The sequence below is a fragment of the Erpetoichthys calabaricus genome, chromosome 9, assembly GCF_900747795.2.
Source record: "Erpetoichthys calabaricus chromosome 9, fErpCal1.3, whole genome shotgun sequence".
NCBI classification, from domain to species: domain Eukaryota; kingdom Metazoa; phylum Chordata; class Cladistia; order Polypteriformes; family Polypteridae; genus Erpetoichthys; species Erpetoichthys calabaricus.
In genome coordinates this window covers 28,509,308-28,533,551 of record NC_041402.2, presented here as the reverse complement: position 1 = coordinate 28,533,551, position 24,244 = coordinate 28,509,308, and the positions used below count along the sequence as shown (strand labels likewise).

Sequence of the window (24,244 nt, the reverse complement as noted above, 5' to 3'; positions counted from 1 at the left end):
TTCTGTTTGTCTTCTTCACTCGGATCTTTGGCTTGATTTCTGATCACAACTTTCGTCTCTTAATTTATCTTCTGGTATTCCATTCAGTTTTCAGTAATCCTTGGGTCATTAACACTCAGGAAAAACAAAAAAAGAATGAACACCCTGGAAGAAAATAGGCAATACTCCCCTGGGGTATCCTAGAACAGGCAACCAAGAGAGCTGACCCTCCATATGGAAAGTGTGAGACCACTGAAGGCTGAGAGAAGGTGAAACGACCTCCAGGACAGTAGATGGGAACAGAGAGTAAGGTCATGCAGGAAAAACTGACCACCATGGGTGCAGGAACACAAATGATTGGCTATCCCTGACCCCAAAAGGAGCTGCAAGCTGCAAGTGTTGAGTTGGGAGGAGATGGTGGGTGGAAGGGCTGAACTGGCACATGGAAGAGAGCCCAAAGGACAAAGAAAGAGAGAGTAATGGGTGGTTAGGAAGGAAGTAATGCTATTTTGGTGGACAAGTACATGAACCACTCCCCATAACAGACACACAGGAACAACCTCTGTATTGACTGCACAAAAGGTTGTTGTTTCATCGGTTTATCTGCTACTTGGCTTTCTCCTTTTGCTCATCCCTCTCTTGTGTGTAGTTATTTAACTAATCTGCAAAGTCATCAGTTTTTCTATATTGGGCACATTTGTGTCATTATGAATTAAACTGAACTGAACTTTCTAGTCCAGTGCCTTAGCTGCAAGCCACACTTTCCCAAAGTGCACGTCTCTGTCCAAATGCATACAAGAAAACAAATAAAAGACAGCTTGCTGTGCACAAAGGCATTTGGCTTCTTTTCTTCTGCCAAAGCTTTTCAAATCTCTTGAAGTCTGCAAAACCAAAAGAAACAAAACATGTAAAATTTATCTCATAATAATTTTAAGATTACATCACTTCCCGTCTTACGGCACCCCTTAGCAGCAGGGGGTGCCTGTTATTTTTAGAATATGAAGTCACCTAATAAAGCCATGAGGACATGTTCCAGCCCCTGCTGAGATGCCAAAATCAATTTAACTTGTATTACATTGAGCTCTTACTTCCTTTTCACACAGCCGAGGCCGAGACTTGCTGATTTAATGAGGTGCCGTCTGTCCTACATAAACCGATCCATGGAGTCCTGCATTGCCAACAGCCCCGCATGTTTCTAAAAGTGGAGCAATAAGTCCTGACGTTTTGAATATTTGACTCTGATTTTAGATCTCCTGGAGTGGCTCACATTGTAGGGTGTGCACAGAACATTTTACATAAGTTAAAAATAACCTGCTGCACCTTTCTAGAAAACCAGATGATACTTTTGAATCCAAAGGCGTCACTGTGGTACTGGTAAAAGTGGATGATGCATTGCTGCCTGCTGTATGTGGTGTCTGTCGCTCTCAATTAACGACGATACAGTGGCAGTCAATGTGAGATTCAAAGATCTGGCAGCTACAACAGTAAAACGATGAAGATATCCACTTGAACTACCGTAAATGGCGTGACTGGTGTCATGTCCAGGTGTTGTTTACAAGTATAGGCCCCAGCTGCCCTGCAGCCCTGCCCTGGATAAGTGGGTTAAGATAATGGATGGATGGATTTAAAAGGTGTGGAGTCACACCCAGTGAAAAGGAAGAGGAAAGAACTGACATTATGTGAGCTGTTAAAGAAGAGCCACAGGACGAGTAAGTATACATATTGACATTGACACCACTCCAGCAGAACTATGGATGAGGCTTCATGTCGCACTGCACGTCTAAATGAACGACTAAAGTAAGCTAACTGTTGTCTAACAGGGAATGCCAAATGTGCCATACCAGAATACAGTTGCAGCATTTTAACATGCAATATATTGTAGCAGTTGAGGTATCGATCCACCTCTTGAACCCTCAGGTACCACTCCAAACACCAGGTAAAAGTACAAGACTCTTTTATTTTACAATAATCACGTGCACAAAGCACCCTCCACTCCACACTACTCATATAATCAATCTTCTCTAATAAAGCGCAAATAAACACTCCTCCTCTTCCAGACACTTCGCCACCCTACCTCCCAGCTCAGCTCAGGGTACTGGGCTTTCCCAGAGTCTTTTATACCCCCTGACCCGGAGGTGTTCCTGTTCCATTACCCACAAGTCCTTATTCCTTCCGGGTCAGGGTAGAAGTCCTTTTCTTCAACCTGGAAGTACATCATCTCTCCTGTTCACGTGACCAGGACGTACTTCCAGGTTATAGGGCACATATGAGTCCACGGGCCTCCCGACAGTGACTCCCAGTGGTCCCCAAGGTATCCAGCAGGGCTGTGTATAAAAACTACATAGTCCATGAGGCCCTGCTGGAACTCGGGGCACGTCCATGCTGTTGTGAGAGCTCCTCCTGGCGGCCTGGGGGGTGAGGGCCGGAATATGAAGCCGGCAATCCATCACAATATATATTTATTGATTGTATTTGTGTTGCTGCAGTGGGAAATACTTAGGGAAGAGTTTCTCACAAATAAAAACCTGTGTCTGTCTGTGTCAGGTGTTGAGAAACTGGAGCGCCCCCTTCAGGCCACAATCTAAATTGATATTTGTCCCAGGTGGGAAGTTGATCAGTCAAGGATTTATAGACTCACAGAAACATTGTTGAAGTTGTAAAGTTGTGTTTTCCTCTTCTGTGTACCAGTCAACTGGTAAGATCTGCTGCTACTATTCTTTCTTAAATAATGATGCATTTTACTTCTCTTTACTAAATGTGTTTCCTAATTTGCATATTTTTGAAACATTTGGTAACAGAAATTTAAATGAATTTAAGTTCCTATGTTTGTCAGAATTGTAGGGTTTAGCATTTTTAATCATGTTTTATATTTGACAAACATAGCGAGTATTACTGTCCTGGGTTCAAATTCTATGATTGTTATTTATAGTATGTGGAGTCTCAGTGTTCTCCTCATTTCTCTTTGGGTTTTCTCTGGTACTCTGACTTCGCCATCAACTCCCAAAGGCATGTGTTAGGTTGACTACTGATTCTAAATTATCCTCCATTAGCGAGCGAGCTCTGAGATGAGCTAACATTCCTTCAAGTGGCCCTTGTTTTCAGGTTAAGCTCTATTGTCCTTTTACATTTTTTAATATTATGTTATACATTTGTAGATCTATGTAAATACTCGTGGGCAGCACGGTGGCACAGTGGGTAGCGCTGCTGCCTCGCAGTTGGGAGATCTGGGGACCTGGGTTCGCTTCCGGGGTCCTCTCTGCGTGGAGTTTGCATGTTCTCCCCGTGTCTGCGTGGGTTTCCTCCCACAGTCCAAAGACATGCAGGTTAGGTGGATCGGTGATTCTAAATTGGCCCTAGTGTGTGCTTGGTGTGTGGGTGTGTTTGTGTGTGTCCTGCGGTGGGTTGGCACCCTGCCCGGGATTGGTTCCTGCCTTGTGCCCTGTGTTGGCTGGGAGTGGCTCCAGCAGACCCCCGTGACCCTGTGTTCGGATTCAGCGAGTTGGAAAATGGATGGATGGATGTAAATGCTCTGAGTCTTATCTTATGGAAAGAACTTCATACAAGAATCAACTGAATTGTGCTGAACAGTGCTGGCATCACAGTATTACAATTACCATTGTTGCCAGGTATCGAAGCTCATAAGGCCCATCCTCACGTCACCTCACTACATCCTCCGAGGACAACCAAATCAGACACACACATATAGTCACACATAATAAACATCACATACATTTCAATAATAAATCAGGTATAAGGGTTAAAGTATAAAAATGTCCAAAACTTTATGTCAGGTCAGCTTCATCTTCCTGTTTGGTTCATTTGGGTATTACAATGAATGTAGACTGTGGTGGGCTGGCGCCCTGCCCGAGGTTTGTTTCCTGCCTTGTGCCCTTTGTTGGCTGCGATTGGCTCCAGCAGACCCCCGTGACCCTGTAGTTAGGATATAGCGGGTTGGATAATGGATGGATGGATGGACGAATGTAGAAAGTTAAAATTGGGCAACATCATATACATAAGAAATTAACTTGCTTCTGATAGAACAAACATCAAATTAAACTTTTTAAAATTCATATGGAAAGCCAAGAAAGTCATCAGTGTCATTAACTGTTCACATCATGGCCTTTATAAAATGATATGGTAGCACTGGGTTTGGACCAGCAGCCTCTTCCATCAAGCTCTTAAATTGCTGAATTCAGCATAATGACTGGTGCCAGTCCTTACCCCCCCAACCCCATACCCACCTCATCCCACCCCATTCATGTTGCTGATCCTTCATCTCTACGTTCCACTGCATCACAACACCGTTTGGTGTTATCAGTGTGCATGTATAGAGTATGAATTGGTGGTGTCTGCTTACGTAGTGAGTTTGTATTTTTACAACGTGTGATGGGTGAATTGATATTGAAGTGTTTTTTACACATAAACATTTATTACTGCTGGGGATCTTGCCAGTGTTGCCAGGTCTGCAGTTATTCCACCCAGCTGAGCTATTTTGTGACTGTGTGGAAAAATGGACTTTTGTGGGTGGTGTTTTTGGGGTCTTTTATAACAATAACTATTGGCTATTTTTCAAACCCCCTACCCCATTCTGTCAGTACACTTTTCACCATACTGGGACACCTGATTTTTTTGATATAACAGTTCCGTATCCAAGTCTCCAAGGGGGGGGCGGGGGGGACAATCCTCCACCATTTTTTAATGGTATATACCTATTATATTGTTCTCCAATCTCCAAAGGGGACCCCCACCCGATTTTTAGGGTGCTAAATTATACGAGGGACATTCAAAACGTTTCCTCACTTTTATATTTTTGTTCGAAATGGGGAAAACATTTTTAGCTGATGGCATTAAAAAGTTGGTACGACAATGGGAAAACTGCATCGCAAATAAAGGTGACTGTGCAGAAAAGCGATGTAATTTGTATTTGAAATTCTTAATAAATAGAGTTAAAAAAAAGTGTGGAAACTTTTTGAACGTTCCTCGTATAGGTCAGGTATTGGGCTGGTTTTGTGCTGTCTTTGGGCTGGAGATGTTTTCAGGACATGGCAACCCTGCACCTTCCACAAAGAGTTTTCCACTCACCTGAACATTTGCATTAATTAATGTGGCAATAAAGTGACTTGACTTGTGGCATAAAGGCGATATGTAACTGAGGGATCCTTTCTTCTGGCTTGGTGTTGTTTGCTGCGTCTCATTGCCTGCAGTGGGCCTGTTGTCTGCCACGTTGTTGTCCCATGTCTATTTTGTTGACTGCACCTTGCTGCTGAAGCTGCTACAAGTGATGATATCAGCCATATTCTGACTCTCTATAAGGTCAGACTTGTTTGCCTCAACTGCAGTGATTATGGTTTGTTCAAAGTACTTGTTCATATATTTTTGTTCAAATTTTTTATTTGAAAATGCCAGGTGTGGCGTTCAGCAAAATAGTATCTTTGGTTTCCAGCACTTTTTTAATTTTCCTTTTCGCTGCACCACTGGGCTCTCATTTTAAATCGCCGTCTATGTGGACTTTTTCTTTTTTGTGCTATGGTAACACATCACATGTGCAATCTGATAAAAGTGACCAATGAGACACCTGCTCTAAACGTGCCCCGCCTTTACAGGGCTCATGTGTTTCTTTCAAAATCTTTTTCTTTAGCTCTGATTGGACAGTTTTATAATGGTGAGGATCGTAAAGAGGTCCCGGTGGGTACTGGATAGCTAATTGCTGTAAATGCCAGCACTGTCGGTGACAACTTGGACTTTTTCTGTTATTAGGCACTTTTTTTTCTCTTGCATATGCAATGGGTCTTTTACAAACAGGGGCCCAGGGTGGGCAGCCAAGTCACACTGATGATGCATCCGGACCTGGCTCGATTAATTTACAATATGTGTAGATTTTGCATGTTTTCCTGTTGCCCAGAGATTTAGTTCCACAGTCATCTCTAAACTGGCCCTATGAGGGTGTGTGCCATTGTATACTGTAATGAGTGTGTCCAGAAATAGATTGGGGTCCTAGCCTGTTTTACACAAGAGTGAGAGGCTTCAAGTCCCTGTGCAAAATACAAGTTCAGAAAAGAGTTGGAAATCAGAATATTGTTAGGAAACCCACAGGGACCCTGGGAGAACATGGAATCTCACTCAAACTGTGAGCTGTCTAAGGAATCAAACCCAAGTGTTTGGAACGATGAGCCCACAATGTTAGTAGCGCATGTGATTTAAAGATTGGTTGCTGTGAAAATCTACAGCCATTGCGACAAATCCTGGAACAGAGTTGGACACACCAACAAAGTCTACTTTTTTCAACCCAAGTAGGGATGAATAATACTTAGTAAACTTTCTGTACAGCAACTAACACCTTGTTGTTTTACTCTAATGTGATAATATCAATAATGAACTACCAGATTATGCAATGGTAGAGGTCATATGTGGCCAATCAAGAACTTAAGACCTGGATAAGCCTGCCTGACACTGGAATGGAGACTGCAGCTGATAATCGATCCTCAGGTCCAGGTGGAGAAATGTGGATTCCACCTCTGCCACGCAGTATGAGACTAACTCATTCGGTTTGTGCACATTTGTAAGGAGTTGTGAGAGTCTGACTGTGCTTCATCTGTGTGCTTTATGGACAGAAGGTTCATGGCCATATAATCCAAAGGTGTGTTTTGGGAGTTTTCTGTCTTCACTTGGCTGCTGCGTGCTACTCCGTCTTTGTATTTGAAGAGGAAGAGTGTGTTCACTGTAAAAACAATGAGTCTCCAGACATCATAAGGTTTGGGACAGCCACCCGTATATTATATCCCAGCTGCAAAAGTTTGAAATAATTGAACAGAGATGTTCACAAGACTGAGTCCAAAACAGAACTTATATTTGGAGGTAAGATGGTGGTTTTAAGGGCTGGGGAAGGAAATTATGTCATCTATGACTTCATCAGAGGTGCCAGAGTCGGAAGTGACGTCATCAGAGGTGCCGGAACCTGGCGAGATTTCCTAGGAATGGTCTGCAAGAAACTGAGAAAGACAGTCAGCACACTCTTCCACCCCCTGGTCTGGTGTAGTATTACATTTACTCAGGCCCTTTAGCTGTCTCCTACTCGCATGTGTGTGAGATCACACACTTGACATTAAGTTGGGTCTATGTATGGAGGTTGTAGTGTGTGTCTGGTCTCTCCTTCCATTTGTGATTTTCAAGGATACAAAGAGCCAAGTCCCTGGAACAAGAGGACCTGGATGAGGTGGCTGGGCAAGTAGGAAGGAGTCTCATAGGCATCTCCCATGAGGTTCTGTATGTATTAGATGAGACCCCCTGGGAGAAGACCAGGTGGTAGATCCTGGAAATGAGGGAGAGATTCTTTCTCTAAACCAGACTTGGAACATCTGGGAATTCTGCACAAGGACTGGTAGTCTCCTGCTGGGGTTGTGGAATTCTGATAAAGCCAAATCAACCTGTTACCATGTCCTCTGAAAATAATAAGGATGATGAGGGATTTAAGAACACACTTGGCATGTGGCGGAGTGGTGGCCCAGTGGCTAAGGATCTGTGCTAGGGTCTGGAAAGTTGCTGGTTCAAATCCTGTTACTGACGAGAGGGTTACAACTTCATTGGGCCCTTGAGCAAGGAAGCCCTTAACTTGAAAATTGCTCCAGGGGTGTTCTAGAATGGTTGACCCTGCACTCTGACCCCCAAAACTCAGGCAAAACCACAGCCCCCCTTTTGGGATTCATAACGTTCTTCATCATACATTATTGTCAGTTTTTGTGAAACTGTTTTTGGGTACTGGGCTATCATCTTGAACTACTGTATCATAAGGGCCTGGAATTGTACACAGCAAAAGTAGCACTTTATTATAAAAGGGTAGCTAATGTAAATTTTATTATCATGTTATACCAAAGATTTCTGAAATAATTGATTTTCATCTGATTTTTCATGCTTGTCCCTCCACCTCGGTCTTTATTTATAGGCTTGTTTTCCCTCTTGTTTTCCAGGTATAAAGTGGTTTGGCAGTCTGAGCAACATCTCATTTCGGCGTTCATCTTCCAGCTCAGACTCTAAGACACAAGACCATCAGTTGCTAACGCACCATGGGAGCCTCCCTGAAGATGCCACTTTTGAGAAATCTGTGGACGATATGGGGACTTCTCCAAAGAGTCCCACCTACGCCCGGTCTAGTGACATGTACAGCCACATGGGGACCATGCCCCGGCGTGACAAGTCCAATAAAGGCTCCAAAAAATCAAAAGCTAAAGCAGATCTGAACCGAAAACAGAGTCAGCAGTTGTGCTCCGAGTCTGCGCCCGAATCTCTTCTGCTGAGAGCTTTGTCTGGCAGCATCGGCCAAAGCCAGGAGGCTACAGCTGGAGATTGTGAGAAAAAAGAAAGCTCGCACAATGCCGGAAAAGCACAACAAAGCAACAGCTTGCCAGAATTAAAGAATAAAAAGTCAGAATTGGTATCTCCAAATGACCTGAAGGGACCAGCACTGCCAGAGAGAAATAAGCCCACATGTACCACCCATGAGCACCCACCTCCACAGGAGCCTACAAAAGGAGATCCAGTCAAAGGAGCGGAAGAGACATCACTGGACAAAATGTCGAGTCCTCTTGAAGTTCTACAAGGGACAACATCTGACATGAGGTTGAATGAGGCTGAGCCATCTGAAGGACAAGATCAGGAAATGAATCCAAATGAAAGGTTTGTGAATTCTGCTTTTGACACCCTGCAAAATGTACTTATGGATGAGGGGTTTGTGTTATCCTGCGTCACAGCCGGGTGTGCACATCATCTGTACTCTTTATTTTTTGTGTTTCACACTGCTGGCCAAGTGACACCAGCCAGAAATTGCTCAGTGCCCTCTTTGTTGTACATCCTTACACAGAATGGCTGTCCAGTTAACCCGTGTCATCAGTATACTGCAGGTTATCCAGTTAGGCTAAAGGGAACTCCTACTGCCAAAAGCAAATAAGAGTGTCTATGACTTCTACTCCAACTGGTTACATTGATTAGTAACTTTAAATTGGCCTAGGGTGTGAAAATTGATCTGTGTGCCAAGTGATGAACTGGCATCCCAGCCACATTTACTTCCTTTTATGTTGCTGCCAGAGCAGAATTTAGTTCTGCATGAGCCTTAGATGGACTATGCATATTTACTAAACATGTGGATATCTATCTATCTATCTATCTATCTATCTATCTATCTATCTATCTATCTATCTATCTATCTATCTATCTATCTATCTATCTATCTATCTATCTATCTATCTATCTACTGTGAAAGTAAGGGGGCGCCAGAGAGCCCCAAACACAAACACACAAGACAGTCCTGGGTTCAAGTAAAAGGTGTTTAATACACAAATACTTTGTATACACAAACAAAAAAACCACAAGTCGTCTCTCCTTCCTGTCTCTCTCACCACCACACTGCTCTCCCCCAGTCGAGTGTTGACTTCATTCCTCGCAGCTCCAATCACCTGTATAAGGCAGTGCAGTCCCTTTTATTGAGGACCCAGGAGTACTTTGAGGACAGGGCTGAGCCCATTGGAAGCACTTCCAGGTCACACGGAAATCCCAAGTAACAGGCAATACATCTCCCTGCAGCACCCTCTTGTGGCACCCACAGACCATAGCGGGGCTGCTCTGCTGGACTACAATTCCTGGCATTCTCTGCTGATTCCCGAATGGACACCAATATCAAGGGCCACTGCCATCTAGCAACTGGGGGGGATAAACATCCCCCAGAAACAGTCCTTCCCTGACCTCTTCTTATATCCCACCCATATTTTCCTTCGAGATGCCCGTCCATTTTTCTGGGAATTCCCACCCAGGTAAGGAATCATCATCTCTGTTGGCTGGTTATATAGCGGTTATAATGTAAAACAGGCTCATTCCCTCACTCATTAACAAAATCCCAGTTTCCCGTTTAGATAAAAGGCTGAAATTTGGCAGGATGGTACATCTAGGGCAGTAGGAATCCGCTAAGAAAGGATGTTTCGATATATCATTATTTGGAGTAAACCCTCCCTCCGCCACAACAGAAAAACTAAATAACCCAAAATCTCAAAAACGCCTTGACAGATTTGCCTGAAAAAAGAAACTTAGCTGAATTGTGTTTTTTTTATTTGACGGTATTTGTTGATAATGCATTAGCGAGTGGCCCAGTCTTAGGCACAGTGATGCCACACAGTGAATCGACACTGCCACTTTTTGTAAAGGAAGGTCGAAGTGGAAGTTCTGCGAAGCTTGAAGAAGACATGCTTGGAAAGTTGTGTCCTTTGGTACTTCCAGTACTTCATTACTCCTCACGACAAGGCAGGAATGCTGTGAATACAAATTTAATGGGGGCTGGGGGTGAATGGTTGTCCCCCTTGGACTGTCAATCTCATTTTTATACAGTATATATACTTCGAACATGGCGGCAAATCCCTTGGTGGTGAAATACATGCAATATTGAGGAGAACTGGGGTGTATCCTTGGAGGTCAGAGCACAATATGCTGCTACAGTTCACTTCCGGCCCAGGGAACAACACACGCCGGGAGCGATGGCATGCCTTGGTCAGCTGAATCGCTGCAGCAGCTCAGTAAAATTGTCCCCCAGGGACAGAACATAGAGGAGGTCGACAATGACATAGTTCATCATATTATTTCTTTTCACCTGTTCATTGCTGTACAATGCTTAAAACTTTTAAATCATTGCATGCACAGCCTTATGTAATAAGTTAACGTAAAACATCCAAAACTTTGTAAAGGTACAAGATTACAGATAACAGAATTGCATTCATATCTGACTGAAGCTACTATTTTTACAGGATGTGCTACAGGGTGGAATTATATCTGTTCCCAAAATTTCCATTATTCCTACTAATTACCTGTTTTAATTCAAAAGAATACAGTGTCCTGTAACATTGTGTGTTCCAATGACCATCAACAAAAGCCAAAGTCAGTCCATGGCATGAATGTGTTACTCCTGGCCAAGTGTACAGTATGTAGCGTGTTCAAGATTAATAATAAATAATAATAATTCATTACATTTACATAGCGCTTTTCTCAGTACTCAAAGCGCTATCCACACAGGGAGGAACTGGGAAGCGAACCCACAATCTTCCACAGTCTCCTTACTGCAAAGCAGCAGCACTACCACTGCACCACCTGTGAGGAGCTCCAGTGAACTAATAATATTAGTTCCTCATAAAAAAAACATAACATAAATAACAAATACCATATTACTCAATTAGCTGCATGGCACTTCTGATCCATCCGATTAGCCAACGGCCCATTGTCTTAGTAACGCAGCTAGTATGCTTATAAATAGCAGTGACACTTGGCCAGAGCATTAGGGACTGTTAAGGTGCTGGAGGAAGTCACTGCAAGGCCCTGAGTGCACAATTCAAATTATACAAAATGCTTCTGTTTCCTGCATTTATCCAGGAAATGGAAACTGTTAGTTGCTTCATCGTTGCTGAATTCTTTGTTAGCACTCAGCACACTAATGAATGAAACATATTGCAGCATAATGGAGCACTTAGACTGCTTCAGGTTAAGATGAAATCTTTATATTTATTACTGAGACTTAGAAAACATTGATGGGTATAAAGCGCGACGTAGCTGTTTGAGAGAAAGACGTTTATTAGGAAGTGAGGAGGCGGCTGGGGCTCATGTAGTGCTGCCGTTTAAAAAGCTGAGGTCAGGTATTAACCATACTGTGTGGTTTATGGCTGAGTGTGTTTATTTTATATGTATTGCATGATGTTTTTTTCTGTTTATTTTTCATTTCATTTCTTACTTATATTTATCTGTGGTAGGCTGGCACCCTGCCCGGGGTTTGTTTCCTGCCTGGCGCCCTGTGTTGGCTGGGATTGGCTCCAGCAGACCCCTGTGACCCTGTAGTTAGGATATAGCGGGTTGGATAATGGATGGATGGATGGACTTATATTTATTTGTTATTATTCTGTAGGGTTCCTTAATGCTATTTCTCACAATAAGAATAGATTGAACTGAACTTGCAGCTAGCTAATACACAATAATAGGAGGATCTTTACTTGTTTTTAGACAGCAAATAAACTTAATTCTGTGTTCCAACATGAACACCACCCCAGGGTGTCTTAAATAGATTGCTGTATACTGTACAGTTGGAGTCAAGGGCAGCTGAAATGATCTGCTCAGAATCACGCAATGAGCCGAATCTCTGACTTTATGGTGTATGGTCCAATGGCTTAATCACTCAGCCATACTTTGTTTGACAAAAATAACTGACACCAATGAAAACACTTTACTCTTGCTCGTTTTGAAAGTAAATATTGGGTTAGGATTCTGACAAAGGTGACCACATCATTTATCTTTGTGAGGTGTTGATTTACTACATAAATTAATGAAAACCTCTTGACATGGTGCTCTTCCAGGACAGGCTGCCAAGCACAAGCAGAACTGATGCCACCAGTGTGTTTTACTTTACTACACCAAGAGGAGGCTACAAAATCACAATATCATCAAAAAACAAGCTTAGCCTGCGTTTTGCTCTTTCCCCTAAAGTAGTTACCTGCTCAATTTCAGACAACTTCATTAAACACTTAGCTGGAGTCCTGTACATGGTCATAGTCCTTGTGAAGCTCACACCTTCTCTTCGTGTTTCTGTCGGTTTTCCGCTGGTTTTAATTTGACGTCTCCAGAGGTGTTCTTGTAAGGCTTGATTAGCCATTCCAAACCGACTCCTATGTGAGTGTGAATGGGCTCTGGCAGCCTGTTCAGTGCTGTTTTCTGCCTAGTGCTACTAAGATATGTGATGGTTAAATGGACTAAGTGGGTCTGAGAACGCTAAGGTATTTCCTGGATCAGCCTGGATGTGTCTACTAGGATACCCCATACACCATTTTCCCTCCAAAGTGTAGACTTGGAATTGGTAAGGGCATGGAGAGTATAAAAAATGAATGACGTGAAACAGCACTAAGACAGCAGACAGTTAGCTTTGAAACTCAGATTTTGTTGATGGCTTGGCATAGTAAGAAGTTCTCTTGGAAACTTGGGATAGTCAAAAATCACTAAGTGACCGAGGGACTCAAATAAAAGAGAAGAATTATTTCACGGCTTAGAGGACAATTCTATTTTTGGGTGGCACAGTGGTTAGCACTACCACCTCCCAGCTCCAGACTTCTGAGTTTGAATCCCATACCTGGTTGCTGTCTGTGTGGACAGTGCATGTAATTCTCTCGTCTGCTGTCCTGATCTTCTGGTTTTCATCTCTCTTCCTAAAGACTTGCCTGCATGGCAGAGCCATCGCTCAACCCAAATCTAAAGCCAGCATTTGCATTTCTGTGAACTAGCTAATTAATTCTAGTGTTGGTTCCAAGAACAACTGAGCCCCGTAGGTGTCAGGCAAAAATAAAAATCCTTTTAACGAATTAGTCACTCGTTCGAACGAATTACATAATTTGTTTGAGTGGATTGTTTCTATTTTTTTCTATTTTTCTATTTAGTTTTCCTGGTATGCAGTTTAGGGAACTAGAAGAGTATAGCCAGCCAATAGGTTCAGTCTATTCTATGCTGTTCAGTGCCATTATCAACTAGGGTTTAAGCTTATCTTTTCTTCTATTAATGTTTCCTCCACTGACTCCAAAATATCACGTTCTCTGAGAAAATTCCATAAATCCATTCTCATAACTTCTGCTGCGTTTGAAACTCATTTCAGGACTCCTCAAAAGAACCATTTCAACTGCAGTCATCTTCCAACTAGTTCCTCTTCTGGTTTACCGATTTTAATACACATGAGAAGACCATACGGGGCTCTGTAATAAGAACTGGACTGCAAGGAGGACAACATAATAATGACAATCTGTTCAAACAAATTAATATGGAATGGAGTGGGCTCACTGAGATTGCACAAGTGGTGAACCAGCTGAGGGGAGGAAAGGCTGCAGGGATCTGTGGTATCCGGGGTGAACTTCTCCAGGCTGGTGGTAAGGCGTCCTTCTGGCATTGCAAGCAATCTTTACTTCCATTTGGGAGACTGGCATCATCCCAACTGACTGGAAAACGGGGCTTGTCGTCCCTATCTAGAAAGGGAAGGATTGCAGCAACTACAGGGGGATAACACTGCTCTCAATGCCAGGTAAGGTCCTTGCTAGGGTCGTCCTCAATAGGATCCATGATCACTCGCTTACCTACCAGCGACCGGAACAGTCTGGTTTTACGCCTAAGAAGTCTACCATCGACTGCATCCTGGCACTGAAGGTTCTCATTGAGCACAAATGCAAATATCGGAAGAGTTTCTTTGCATCCTTTGTTGATTTTCACAAAGTGTTCGACTCAGTTGATCGAGCTGCCCTGTGGGACATCCTGAGGGTTCGTGAGATCCCCTCGAGGTTGCTGGATATCATGACCTGCCTGTACACTGGTTCTGTAAGTGCTGTGCAGAGTGGAGGCAGGTCAGTGGTGTGTTCGGCTCCTACTCTGTTCAATGCTTGTATGGATTGGGTGTTGGGTAAGGTCATGGGATCCAGCGGCTGTGGGGCATCTGTTGGTGAAGAAAGATTCACGGATTTTGACTTTGCTGACGATGCTGTGATCTTCGTGGAGTCAATGGAGGCTCTGATCGGGGCACTCGAGAGACTGAGTGAGGAGTCTGAGTGTCTGGGCTTGCGAGTGTCCTGGATAAAAACCAAGATCCAGGCCTTTAATGACATCTTAGACATAGCCATCAGCAGTGTGTCTGTCTGTGGAGAGAGTGTCGACATTGTTGAGAGGTTTACTTACCTTAGCAGTGACATTCATGTCTCTGGTGCCTCTTCCTGTGAAGTCAGTAGACGGATTGGGAGAGCATGGGGGGTCATGAGGTCACTGGAAAGGGGTGTGTGGCACTCCCGATATGTATGCAAAAGGACGAAGGTCCAAGTCTTTAGAGTCCTGGTGCATCTTGTCTTACTATATGGTTGTGAGACATGGACGCTATCCAGTGACCTGAGACGAATGCTGGACTCCTTTGGTACTGTGTCCCTCCAGAAAATCCTTGGGTACCGTTGGTTTGACTTTGTGTTGAATGAGCGTTTGCTCATGGAGTCCCGAATGAGGCAAATTACCTGCATTGTGAGGGAGCGTCAGTTACGGCAGTACGGCCATGTGGCGTGTTTCCCCGAGGGTGATCTGGCTTGTAAGATCCTCATTGTTGGGGACCTGAGTGGCTGGACCAAGCCAAGGGGACGCCCATGTAACACCTGGCTGCGACAGATTGAGGGTCATTTCCGGAGGGTAGGACTGGACCGCGTGTCTGCCTGGGGGGTTACCAACCGGGATCCAGAGCTGTTTCGACGTGTGGTGGGTGCGGCAATGCACTGTACCAGTGCATGCTCCCTAACTTGACTTGACTTGAAGTGGGCTCTGTAGATAAATATTCAAAGGTCAAAAGAATTTAACTTAAACAAATGAAAGCAATACTGACACACTAATCAATTGATGACTTGAAAATGAGTCACTCAGGCCAAATGAAAAGCTAAAATGCTAGAAGCCAAATAATTTGAAGCAAATTATCTCTATCAGATTTTACTGCCAACACGTTAATTCAGCTTGGCAATCTCTTTAAGGTTCCATCAGCAGGAGCTCTTTCTGTATTGATGGCTAAACTCCAAATGAACGCTCTCTTCCAGGGCACTGTGGGCAGAGCTGGGCATCCCCCTTGGGCATCTTTTTGGAAGTTCATTGCAAAGAGAAGATACAGTTAGTACCAGCGCCCCCTCTTATCCCAGACTGGTATCGTTTACCTCATCAGAGCCAGGAAGGTGGTCCTCAAGCCACCTGTGTCCGATATGCGTCACAACATGTATATATATATATTGTTGCAATGTTAGGTTCTCCAGTGCAGACCCAGTACACAGATACCCATGCAGTGCAGCTAAGAGTTAGGAAGGTATTTTATTTTATTGAAGAATGTATATTATACAAGGGAGGGTGAAGGAAATGAGAACACACAATACAAAAGGAATACAAAGATAACAAAGTGGACCGTTGGACTAGTGGTATCTCCAGATCTTTCTGCTGTGAGGACTGATTATCCACTGGTGGTTGCCCATCCAACAGCTGGTTTCAGCTTTGTAACAACTGGGATCCAGACTGTGATTCATGAACTAGATCAATCGTCCATATTCTGAATTAATTTTTTGTGTCACTTGAGATTGGAAGATGTTGAAGAATGGAAAGAAAGACAATTCAGTGATGATTTGAGACAGGAGGACACTTAGATGGGGATGAAGAAAGCATGAAAGTTGAGAGCTCTGCAGTTGCTTATGTTACCAATTATCTTCTGACAGGCAGAAGACCAGAAAGAGAGCAGCAAGCAGTATGGATGTTTTCTATCTTCATGTAGTGCTTGCAATGAGTGGCAATATAATGTAATGCTGTGTTAATAATTTATGTGAATTCTCAGGGGAACACTTTGCTATAGCCCACCTTCCCACATTGTAGCTTTTATGTGAACTCCTGGTTGGTGTCTTGAGAGAGCTATGAGGTCTTTGTTGATTTGTTGGTTGATCATCAGAAAAAGCAACTAAGAATATGTTTTATTTTTTAACACAGCATAACAAGACATTGTGGAACAAATAGGGAAATACAGTGCTACCCACAAACACCTAAAGAAGCCCAAACAGGCCATGACTGATATAAGTAGTAAGGGCAAGAGGATGCGGTAGGTGAGATTATAAAATTAATGACAAAAAGACAACCTGTATTAACGCTGCCTTCAGTAGCATACCTAGGGGCGGACAGAGGGGGCGGTTCGCACCGTGCAGCTCATTTTTGGTTGAAAAGGCTCAGTACAATGTAAGCAGCAGGGTTAAATGAATGAAAAAAGTAAAATTCTCTGATTTTTATCCACAAATGCTTCAAAAACAATTTCTGGACTGTCCTTTTGTGATGGCCGCAGACACAGCAGTTGAAATTTATGAGGCAATAACAAAAATAAACATTACACCGATAATAATTTCTAGGAAGATAAACAACTAATTTACAATTTGTAATTTTGTTTTGTTATCAATCTGAATGCGTTCTTTCTCTACGCAGAAAACATCCCCTCCGATCTCTTGTACACTACACTTGTTCTGGTTTTCGCAGCGTAATTATATTAAACTAATAATTAGAACACGACTTATCAGTGCGTCTATACTATATTATTGTCTAGTTGATGCTTATAAATAATTATATGTGAAAAATTATTGCTGTTTCTCTATATACAGTATGAATAAATCTATCTTAATTTTTCTCTATACGTCATTTTAATTTTCTATTTAAATAGGTTAACATATTCAGATATATTGAAGGGTGGCATATTGAAGCACCGCCGCACCCTGAGCGACACGAACTCAAGCTACGCCACTGGCTCCCTTCTCACTTCTAGTACCTTGTCTTTCTTTCTTTCTGGCCATGTTATGCCTAGCGGGTGAGCCCTTGCTCATTTATCATCCTGACTCTAAGGTTTCTGATTGTTGGCCACAAGTTTAAGTCTGTTTCCAGGAGTACTTCCTGGGGTCACTTCCAGTCCCACTTGAAGTACTTCTGGGCCATAGCTAACCATAGAACCCCTGGGATTGTGAATCCAGAGCTCCCCCTTGTGACAGTCAAGATCCTTGCCAGACTCGGATTGTTCATAATGAAAAGGCAAAGTAATCCTTATTATGGCAGCTAATAACGTAAGTGAGGATTATGTGATCTTTGTTTAGTCATATTCCTCACTGTCCTTTCCTTATAATTTAGTGCCTTAACCAGGTTGTCCCAGGATGTTGTCCTTCTTTGGCCTCTCTGTCAGGATTGTTTAGTTTTGCCCTTCTATATTCACCATACCATTTCAACTTAGTTTATCTTCTTATAAAGCAGTCTGAGATGATATCCAGTATACCACTTAAAGCAGGATGATATGAAAAGTACCACCAAAACTTGTCATCAGCTGGCTCTCTGGGAGCTTCTCAGCATCTGTCCCAGTGATTCCCACACCACTGTCCATCATGGCCAACACAATGAATTACAATCCTATCGCTCCATTGCTGCCCACATTTCTTGTGTAAGAAATAATGGCTGTGTGAGCTGACTGCGATGTGCAAATGAGCTCCAAGGGAAACATAATAAGATTAACAAAAGAAAAGTAGCTTTAATTAGAAGAAATAACTGGGTGAAAGTGGAATTAAACTGCCTGATCAGCGGCTCTCTGCCCAGTGCTCAGGGAGCGGATACAGCATTCATTGTGAGTAATCCGTAAGAGCCCACCCTCCATTTACTTTCTATAATAAATCATTCTTGCAAGCTTTATTGTTTAAAAGGTTTTATGTAGGACTGAAATGGAAAAGTTGTCCACTGCATGACTCAGGCATTTACAGACTCAGCCCCCATCAACAAGAGCAGTGACTTGAGAAACCTGAGATAAAAGCCTGCATTCCAGGTGCCCTCCTGCTTTTGTGAAGATTCCATTGGGTGAATCATCAGACGACTTGATCCAGTCGTTCAAAGTACTCTAGACATTTAATACAGCGTGTCTGCTGTGAATTTGTTTTATTATTTTGGATGACTATTTAGTTATGGTTATGGTTTACAGCTGGTATGTGGGTAATGCATTTTTTGGTAAAGCCATTGCCACCTCACGGCATTTCAAATTTTGTGTGAACCCAGTCAGAGTGCCTGGCATTTGGATTTTCCGTGTCCTCCTTATATCTGAGTGGGATTCCTCAGGGAATTAATAATTCACTTTAATTTACCGTCAAAAAGTTGTTTCTTAGGTAACACATCAGTGCAGTGATTACTAGTAATATCAGAAGCTCCGCCGTCTTATGGATCCGCATTGCACCTTCTTCCTTTACATGGGTTTTTTTCTGGTTACTCCAGTTCTCCTCCAACATCCCCAAAACTGTACGTGTTAGATTAAATGGAAACTCTGACAGGCTAGAGCTACTAACGTCATCTGCTCTTGTCCTTCTAGATCTCTCCTTGGCCTTCAAATTGGTCAGCCTTCAGATCCCCCTTGTCACTCTCTCTGACCTTTGGCATCACTGGGATTGCCTTTGTGAGGTCTGAGTTCTAGCTCTTGGGCAGATCCTACCATATATATATCCTGTGATAACTAATTGATCTTTGACACAAAAAGAGGGTTTGGGGCAGCATCCTGTATACTTGAAAAATGGCTGCTAAATTGAAAAAGTTGAGAGAAAATGGTCTTTACAGACAAGAGTCCAAAACAGAACTAAGGTCTGGTACAGACATGGTGGGTTTTATGGATGGAGGGGGGAGTGATCTCTTCAGGGTTGGACCCCGAGGTGACGAACAAGGACTGTGACAGAATTTCCCACATTTGGTATCCTAGAAAAAAAGCAAAAGAGTCAGTGCACTCTGCTACCCCCTGGTCTGACTGGGAATTACCTTCTTTCAAGCTCTTTAGCTGCCTTCCATGCGCATGTGTGTGACACCTGAAACTGAGAGATGTCAAGCGAGGCAAGCTTAGAAGTGCCTCAAGGATCGAAACTGGGCCCACCCCTCTACTCTCTCTACCCCTCCTCGCTATGTTCTATGTTCCAGTCCCATGGCTTTTCTTATCAGTGCTATGGTGATGACATGTAGCTGTACCTGTAATTCACTCCAGAACGCCACCTAGCCATCTCTGCATGTCTAACTAACACTGCAACTGCGATAAAGGAACATCATATCCAGCTCAACCTGGCAAAAATGGACCTTCTTATTATCAAAGCTTGTCCGTCTATTCATCATGTCATCTCTGTTCAGCTTGGCTCACCCACCAAGTCTTCATTCAACCTGAGGGTGGTGACTAATGACCAGCTGTCCTTCACTGCCCATACTGTAACTGTCTCTCAGTCTTGCAGATACACTCTATAAAACATTCTGCATGATCAGACCTTATCTGACAGAGTATGAAGTACAACACTTGGTCCAGGTTTGATTCTTCTCTCGCCTGGACTACTACAACTCTCTGCTGGCAGGAGTACCAGTATGTTTCAACAAGATGCTGCAGATGATTCAAAATGCATCCAGGTGAGGCAAGCACTTTTCAGACCACTTAATTAGCTCCCTGTAGTAGCAGCACATATTGAGTTCAAGTCCTTGATGTTTGCCTACAGAGCAGTCAACAGGTCAGCTCCGACAGTATGTGTATGGAGGCTCTATGCTCCTTCTTGACCAATCAGGTCTGCTGATGAGTGGTATCTGATGATGCCACCTCTGCATGGCATCAAATCTCAATCCAGACTCTTTTCATGTGTTGCTTCTCGTTGGTGAAATAGGCTGCCCTCGTCCATTTGAAATTCAAACTCCCCGTTTTTTTTTCCCGAAGTGTTTAAGACTCTCCTGTTCTATGAGTGCCTGTCATTGGCTTTAATATGCGCTCTGCCCATAGCAGACATACCCACTATCCTGACCTTTCAGGTACCGCAGCCCAGCCAGAGTGTCCCACTGTGGTTGCTGCCGGAGTGTCTTTCTGTGTTCATGTCCTGGCCACTCCCCTGCTGACCTTCCTTTCCCATTGCCTACTGGCCAGTTAAAGCAGCAGGATCCATCCCAGCAGGGACACCAAGTGGTCCCTCACAAGAGTCAGTATATGCAGGATGTTCTTGGTAATCCACAGTAACTTTTGTGGCACGCTATTTCTGGTGGGCCCACGTCAGAATTTTCCGTTTTCTGTGCAGACTTCTGTAACGTTTACATGAACTTACCTAATGCTGTGCCTCTTTAGTTAATGACCAGAGAGACATGCAAGCTCTTGTACCTGTCATGTCACAAAAAAATCAATCAAACAATAGGATGCTGGTGCCTGAGCAGTCTTGATTGGTATCAGATCATCAACTGACAAATTACAACAATGCAATTAGGTAAACAATTAGGATTTAAAAATTAGGTAAACTGGGAGCACAAACTACCCAAGAATATGTTTTGGTTATGAATGTCACAAACAGAAACATGTCAAATTTACAATCAAATGGCTTTGAGGTGAAAATAGACAAACCACAGTGACACAGAGAAATATGTAGACTCCACACACGGCCAGACTGAATGTCAACGCTCTGGGACTACCTGGTAGCAGCACTAACCACAAGACTGTTAAGCAGCTGAAAATAAATAAATAAATAAATAAATCATTTTCTGCATGCATCTATTTGAAACACTGACTTCATACTGTTAGCTTCTCTGCCACAAAGTTGAGGGAGCACATATAAAACTTTTGTGGTGGGTCATTCATTTTTAGCACTTTTAGGCGGTCCCCCTCAGCCTCATTCTGATCAGCATAATGTCTTGATGCATCCCTGATGTTTATTTGCTTTCTTTTTTTTTTCCTTCCAGTTATCATGTGGTTACATTTAGGGGAGTAGATGGGTACTGGACATTTCATTTTTCTTCCCTGGCTTTCAATGCATAGCCATGACTTGGAAAAGTTTGAGCTAGAAGTGCAAATTTAAGTTTACAAAAGTCCTCATCTTAATGCTTACAATAAGGGGCTCCAGCCTTCAAGCTCCATCACTAATCTGTATAGTTGAGATTACAGGAGTGCAGACACATCCAAAGGTAAAGTGAGAACACTGCAGGGCCAATTGGTCCTGCCTCTCGGATGAAAACAGTCGTGCAGGATCCAGCGAGAAGACCATTTTACATAATACAAAGAATAATATTGTTGTAAATTAGAAATTAAATTGAGCCCATGATGGAAAATTAGAAAAAGAGGCTTAAGATGACAAAGTTGAGGGTTGAAACATATTTTAATAATATGTTAAATTAATGAGGGATGTGGAATTCCTTATTTTGCACAACAAAACTAGCACCTAATACAAAAATGGCATTGGTAGTTTGTTCGAATCTATCATTTATCTTTCCTACCCATTTACACCGTGTGCAGATCAGTAATTGTATGTAAAGATGCCCAAATATACAGGACTGACTATGCATCCCCTTTCTTCAGCCTATGCGTTTCCCATGGCATCTCATTCCACAGCATCTTGGTTAGCTTCCAAACCCACACCACTAACTGTCCTCCATGACATGTGTTTGTTGTTGGCATGTTTCTCTGTGTCTGCATTTTTTGGCACATGTATGTTTCTCAGTGGGGCACTAAAATCAACTGGAGTATTGAAAAAGGCAGTTGTTAGGCTTGTAGCTTAATCCATTTACACAGCAGTTGAGCTAATCTGTCCCATCAAACGTCACCCCATTAGGTTTCCCTGTCATAGTTTTTATTTTAGGGACTGGAGGTTTGTGCATGTTTTATAATTTATTGTACACTACGTTCTTGCTTCCAGTAAGACAGAGTCCTGGACAGAGTGACAGTTCATCTCAGGGCCGATTCTCACACACACACACACATACACACACTCACTGAGACCAGTTTAGAGTTTCCAGTCCACCTAGCAAATATAATATCCATCCATCCATTTTTCAACCCGCTGAACCCAAACACAGGGTCACGGGGGTCTGCTGGAGCTAATCCCAGCCAACACAGGGCACAAGGCAGGAACCAATCCTGGGCAGGGTGCCAACCCACCACAGCAAATATAATATAATATAATTATAGGATGGCATGGTGGTACAGTGGTAGCACTGCTGCCTCACAGTAAGGAGACCAGGGTTCAAACCATGGGTCCTTCCTGCGTGGAGTTTGCATGTTCTCTGTGTGGGTTTCCTCTGGCTGCTACGGTTTTCTCCCACAGTCCAAAGACATGAAGGTTGGATGGATTGGCAGTACTGAATTGGCCCTAGTGTGTAGATGAAGTGTGTGTGTGTGTGTGTGGTTTCGGTTTGGGTCTATTGTGATTCTGCCTGTGATGGACTGGTGCCCTGTCCAGGGTTTGTGCCCTGTACTAGCTGGGATTGGCTCAGGCACCCTTCGCGATCCAGTTCAGGGTTAGAAAATGAGTGTCTGACATAATATAATCTTTATATATAATACACTACTATCTGTATGCCTGTCCAGGACTTTAAATCACCTGTAGTTTGCAAACTGTTTGACCCACTGACCTGACTTTTGGTACACATATATTACGTGACGTCTACTGTCTGCTTTTGGGCTGATGATTGACCTCCAAGGTTATTCCTCTTTTTATTTTTATTTTATTGCAGAGTCAACTCTCGGCAGTAGAGCGGTGCATGCATACGGGCGCCGTTCTCACCCCTACCTCTTCATATCTTAAATTATTCTTGAGGCAGATTGAAGACTTAAGACTTACTGAAAAATTAAAGAAACGTGCTAAGTAATTGCAACACAAGCACTGACTTAATCAGTTTTAACAAGAAAAGATGGCGACGAAAGAAGAGAAGCAGCGGGTCGCTAGGGTGCAATGCTCCCTCACTAGTCCAGACTTGGGGTTACTCGAGTCTACAAGGTTAACCATTCTAGTCGAAAAACTGTGCTTTCAGAGTTAAGCACTTTCATAATGCACTGGTTAGACCTCATCTGGAGTATTTTGTACAGTTTTGGACTACAAAAAAGACATAGGGCTAGTAAAAGTCCAGAGAATAGTGACTAGGCTGATTCCAGGGCTACATGAGATGCATTATGAGAAAAGATTCAAAGGGGTTGAGCCTTTTCAGTTTAAGAAAAATGAGATTAAGAGGAGACATGATTGAAATGTCTAAAGTTATGAAGGGAATTAGTCCAGTGGATCGAAACTGTGACTTTAAAATGAGTTCATCAAGAACACGGGGTTGGAAACTTGTTAAGGGTAAATTTCACGCAAACATTAGGAAGTTTATTGTCACACAGAGAACCACAGACACTTGGATAAGTATTGTGGTAGAATGCAGGACTTTACTTTTGTAAGACTGGTGAGCTTTGTTGGGCTGAATGACCTGTTCTCATCTAGATTGTTCTAATGTTCTAATATCATATCATATATTGAATAGAATAGAATAGAAATTTTAGGATCAAAGAGAATCAAAGCTTACCCCGAGCAGTACTGGACACAATGCAGGGAACATTCCTGGACAGGGTGCCAGTCCATCAAAGGGCCCCTTCGTGCACACATGCACACTCACATTGGGACCAGTTAGGCTGATAATCCCTGTGATAGATAGCCTGACCACAGACAGACAGACACCGGATGTTGAATGCCACACACATTTTATTAAACTATTTACAGTAATTAAACAGTCCTGCACCACACGCAGTGCTCCAGCACCAAACACCCTCCAACATGGGCCTTTAAATGTCCGTGGGCGGCCTCTCTTCCTCCTGTCGCTGGATCTTCGTCCACCTCCAGCTCCTGACTCTAGCTCCTCAACTGTAGGAAGGCGGACCCCTTTATAGTTACCTGAACATGCTCCAGGTGCTCTCTGA

The 24,244-nt window shown here is 43.1% G+C and overlaps 1 protein-coding gene across 2 annotated transcripts in view; it reads left to right on the top strand.

The window, feature by feature from the left end:
* Positions 1-24,244, top strand: part of sh2d3ca (SH2 domain containing 3Ca) — a 255,417-nt gene that overhangs the window by 7,027 nt on the left and 224,146 nt on the right. For both annotated transcript variants that reach the window (XM_028809204.2, XM_028809205.2), the window contains exon 2: positions 7,944-8,649. In XM_028809204.2, the coding sequence (XP_028665037.1) occupies positions 7,944-8,649 (706 nt within the window). The remainder of the gene's footprint in view (positions 1-7,943; positions 8,650-24,244) is intronic.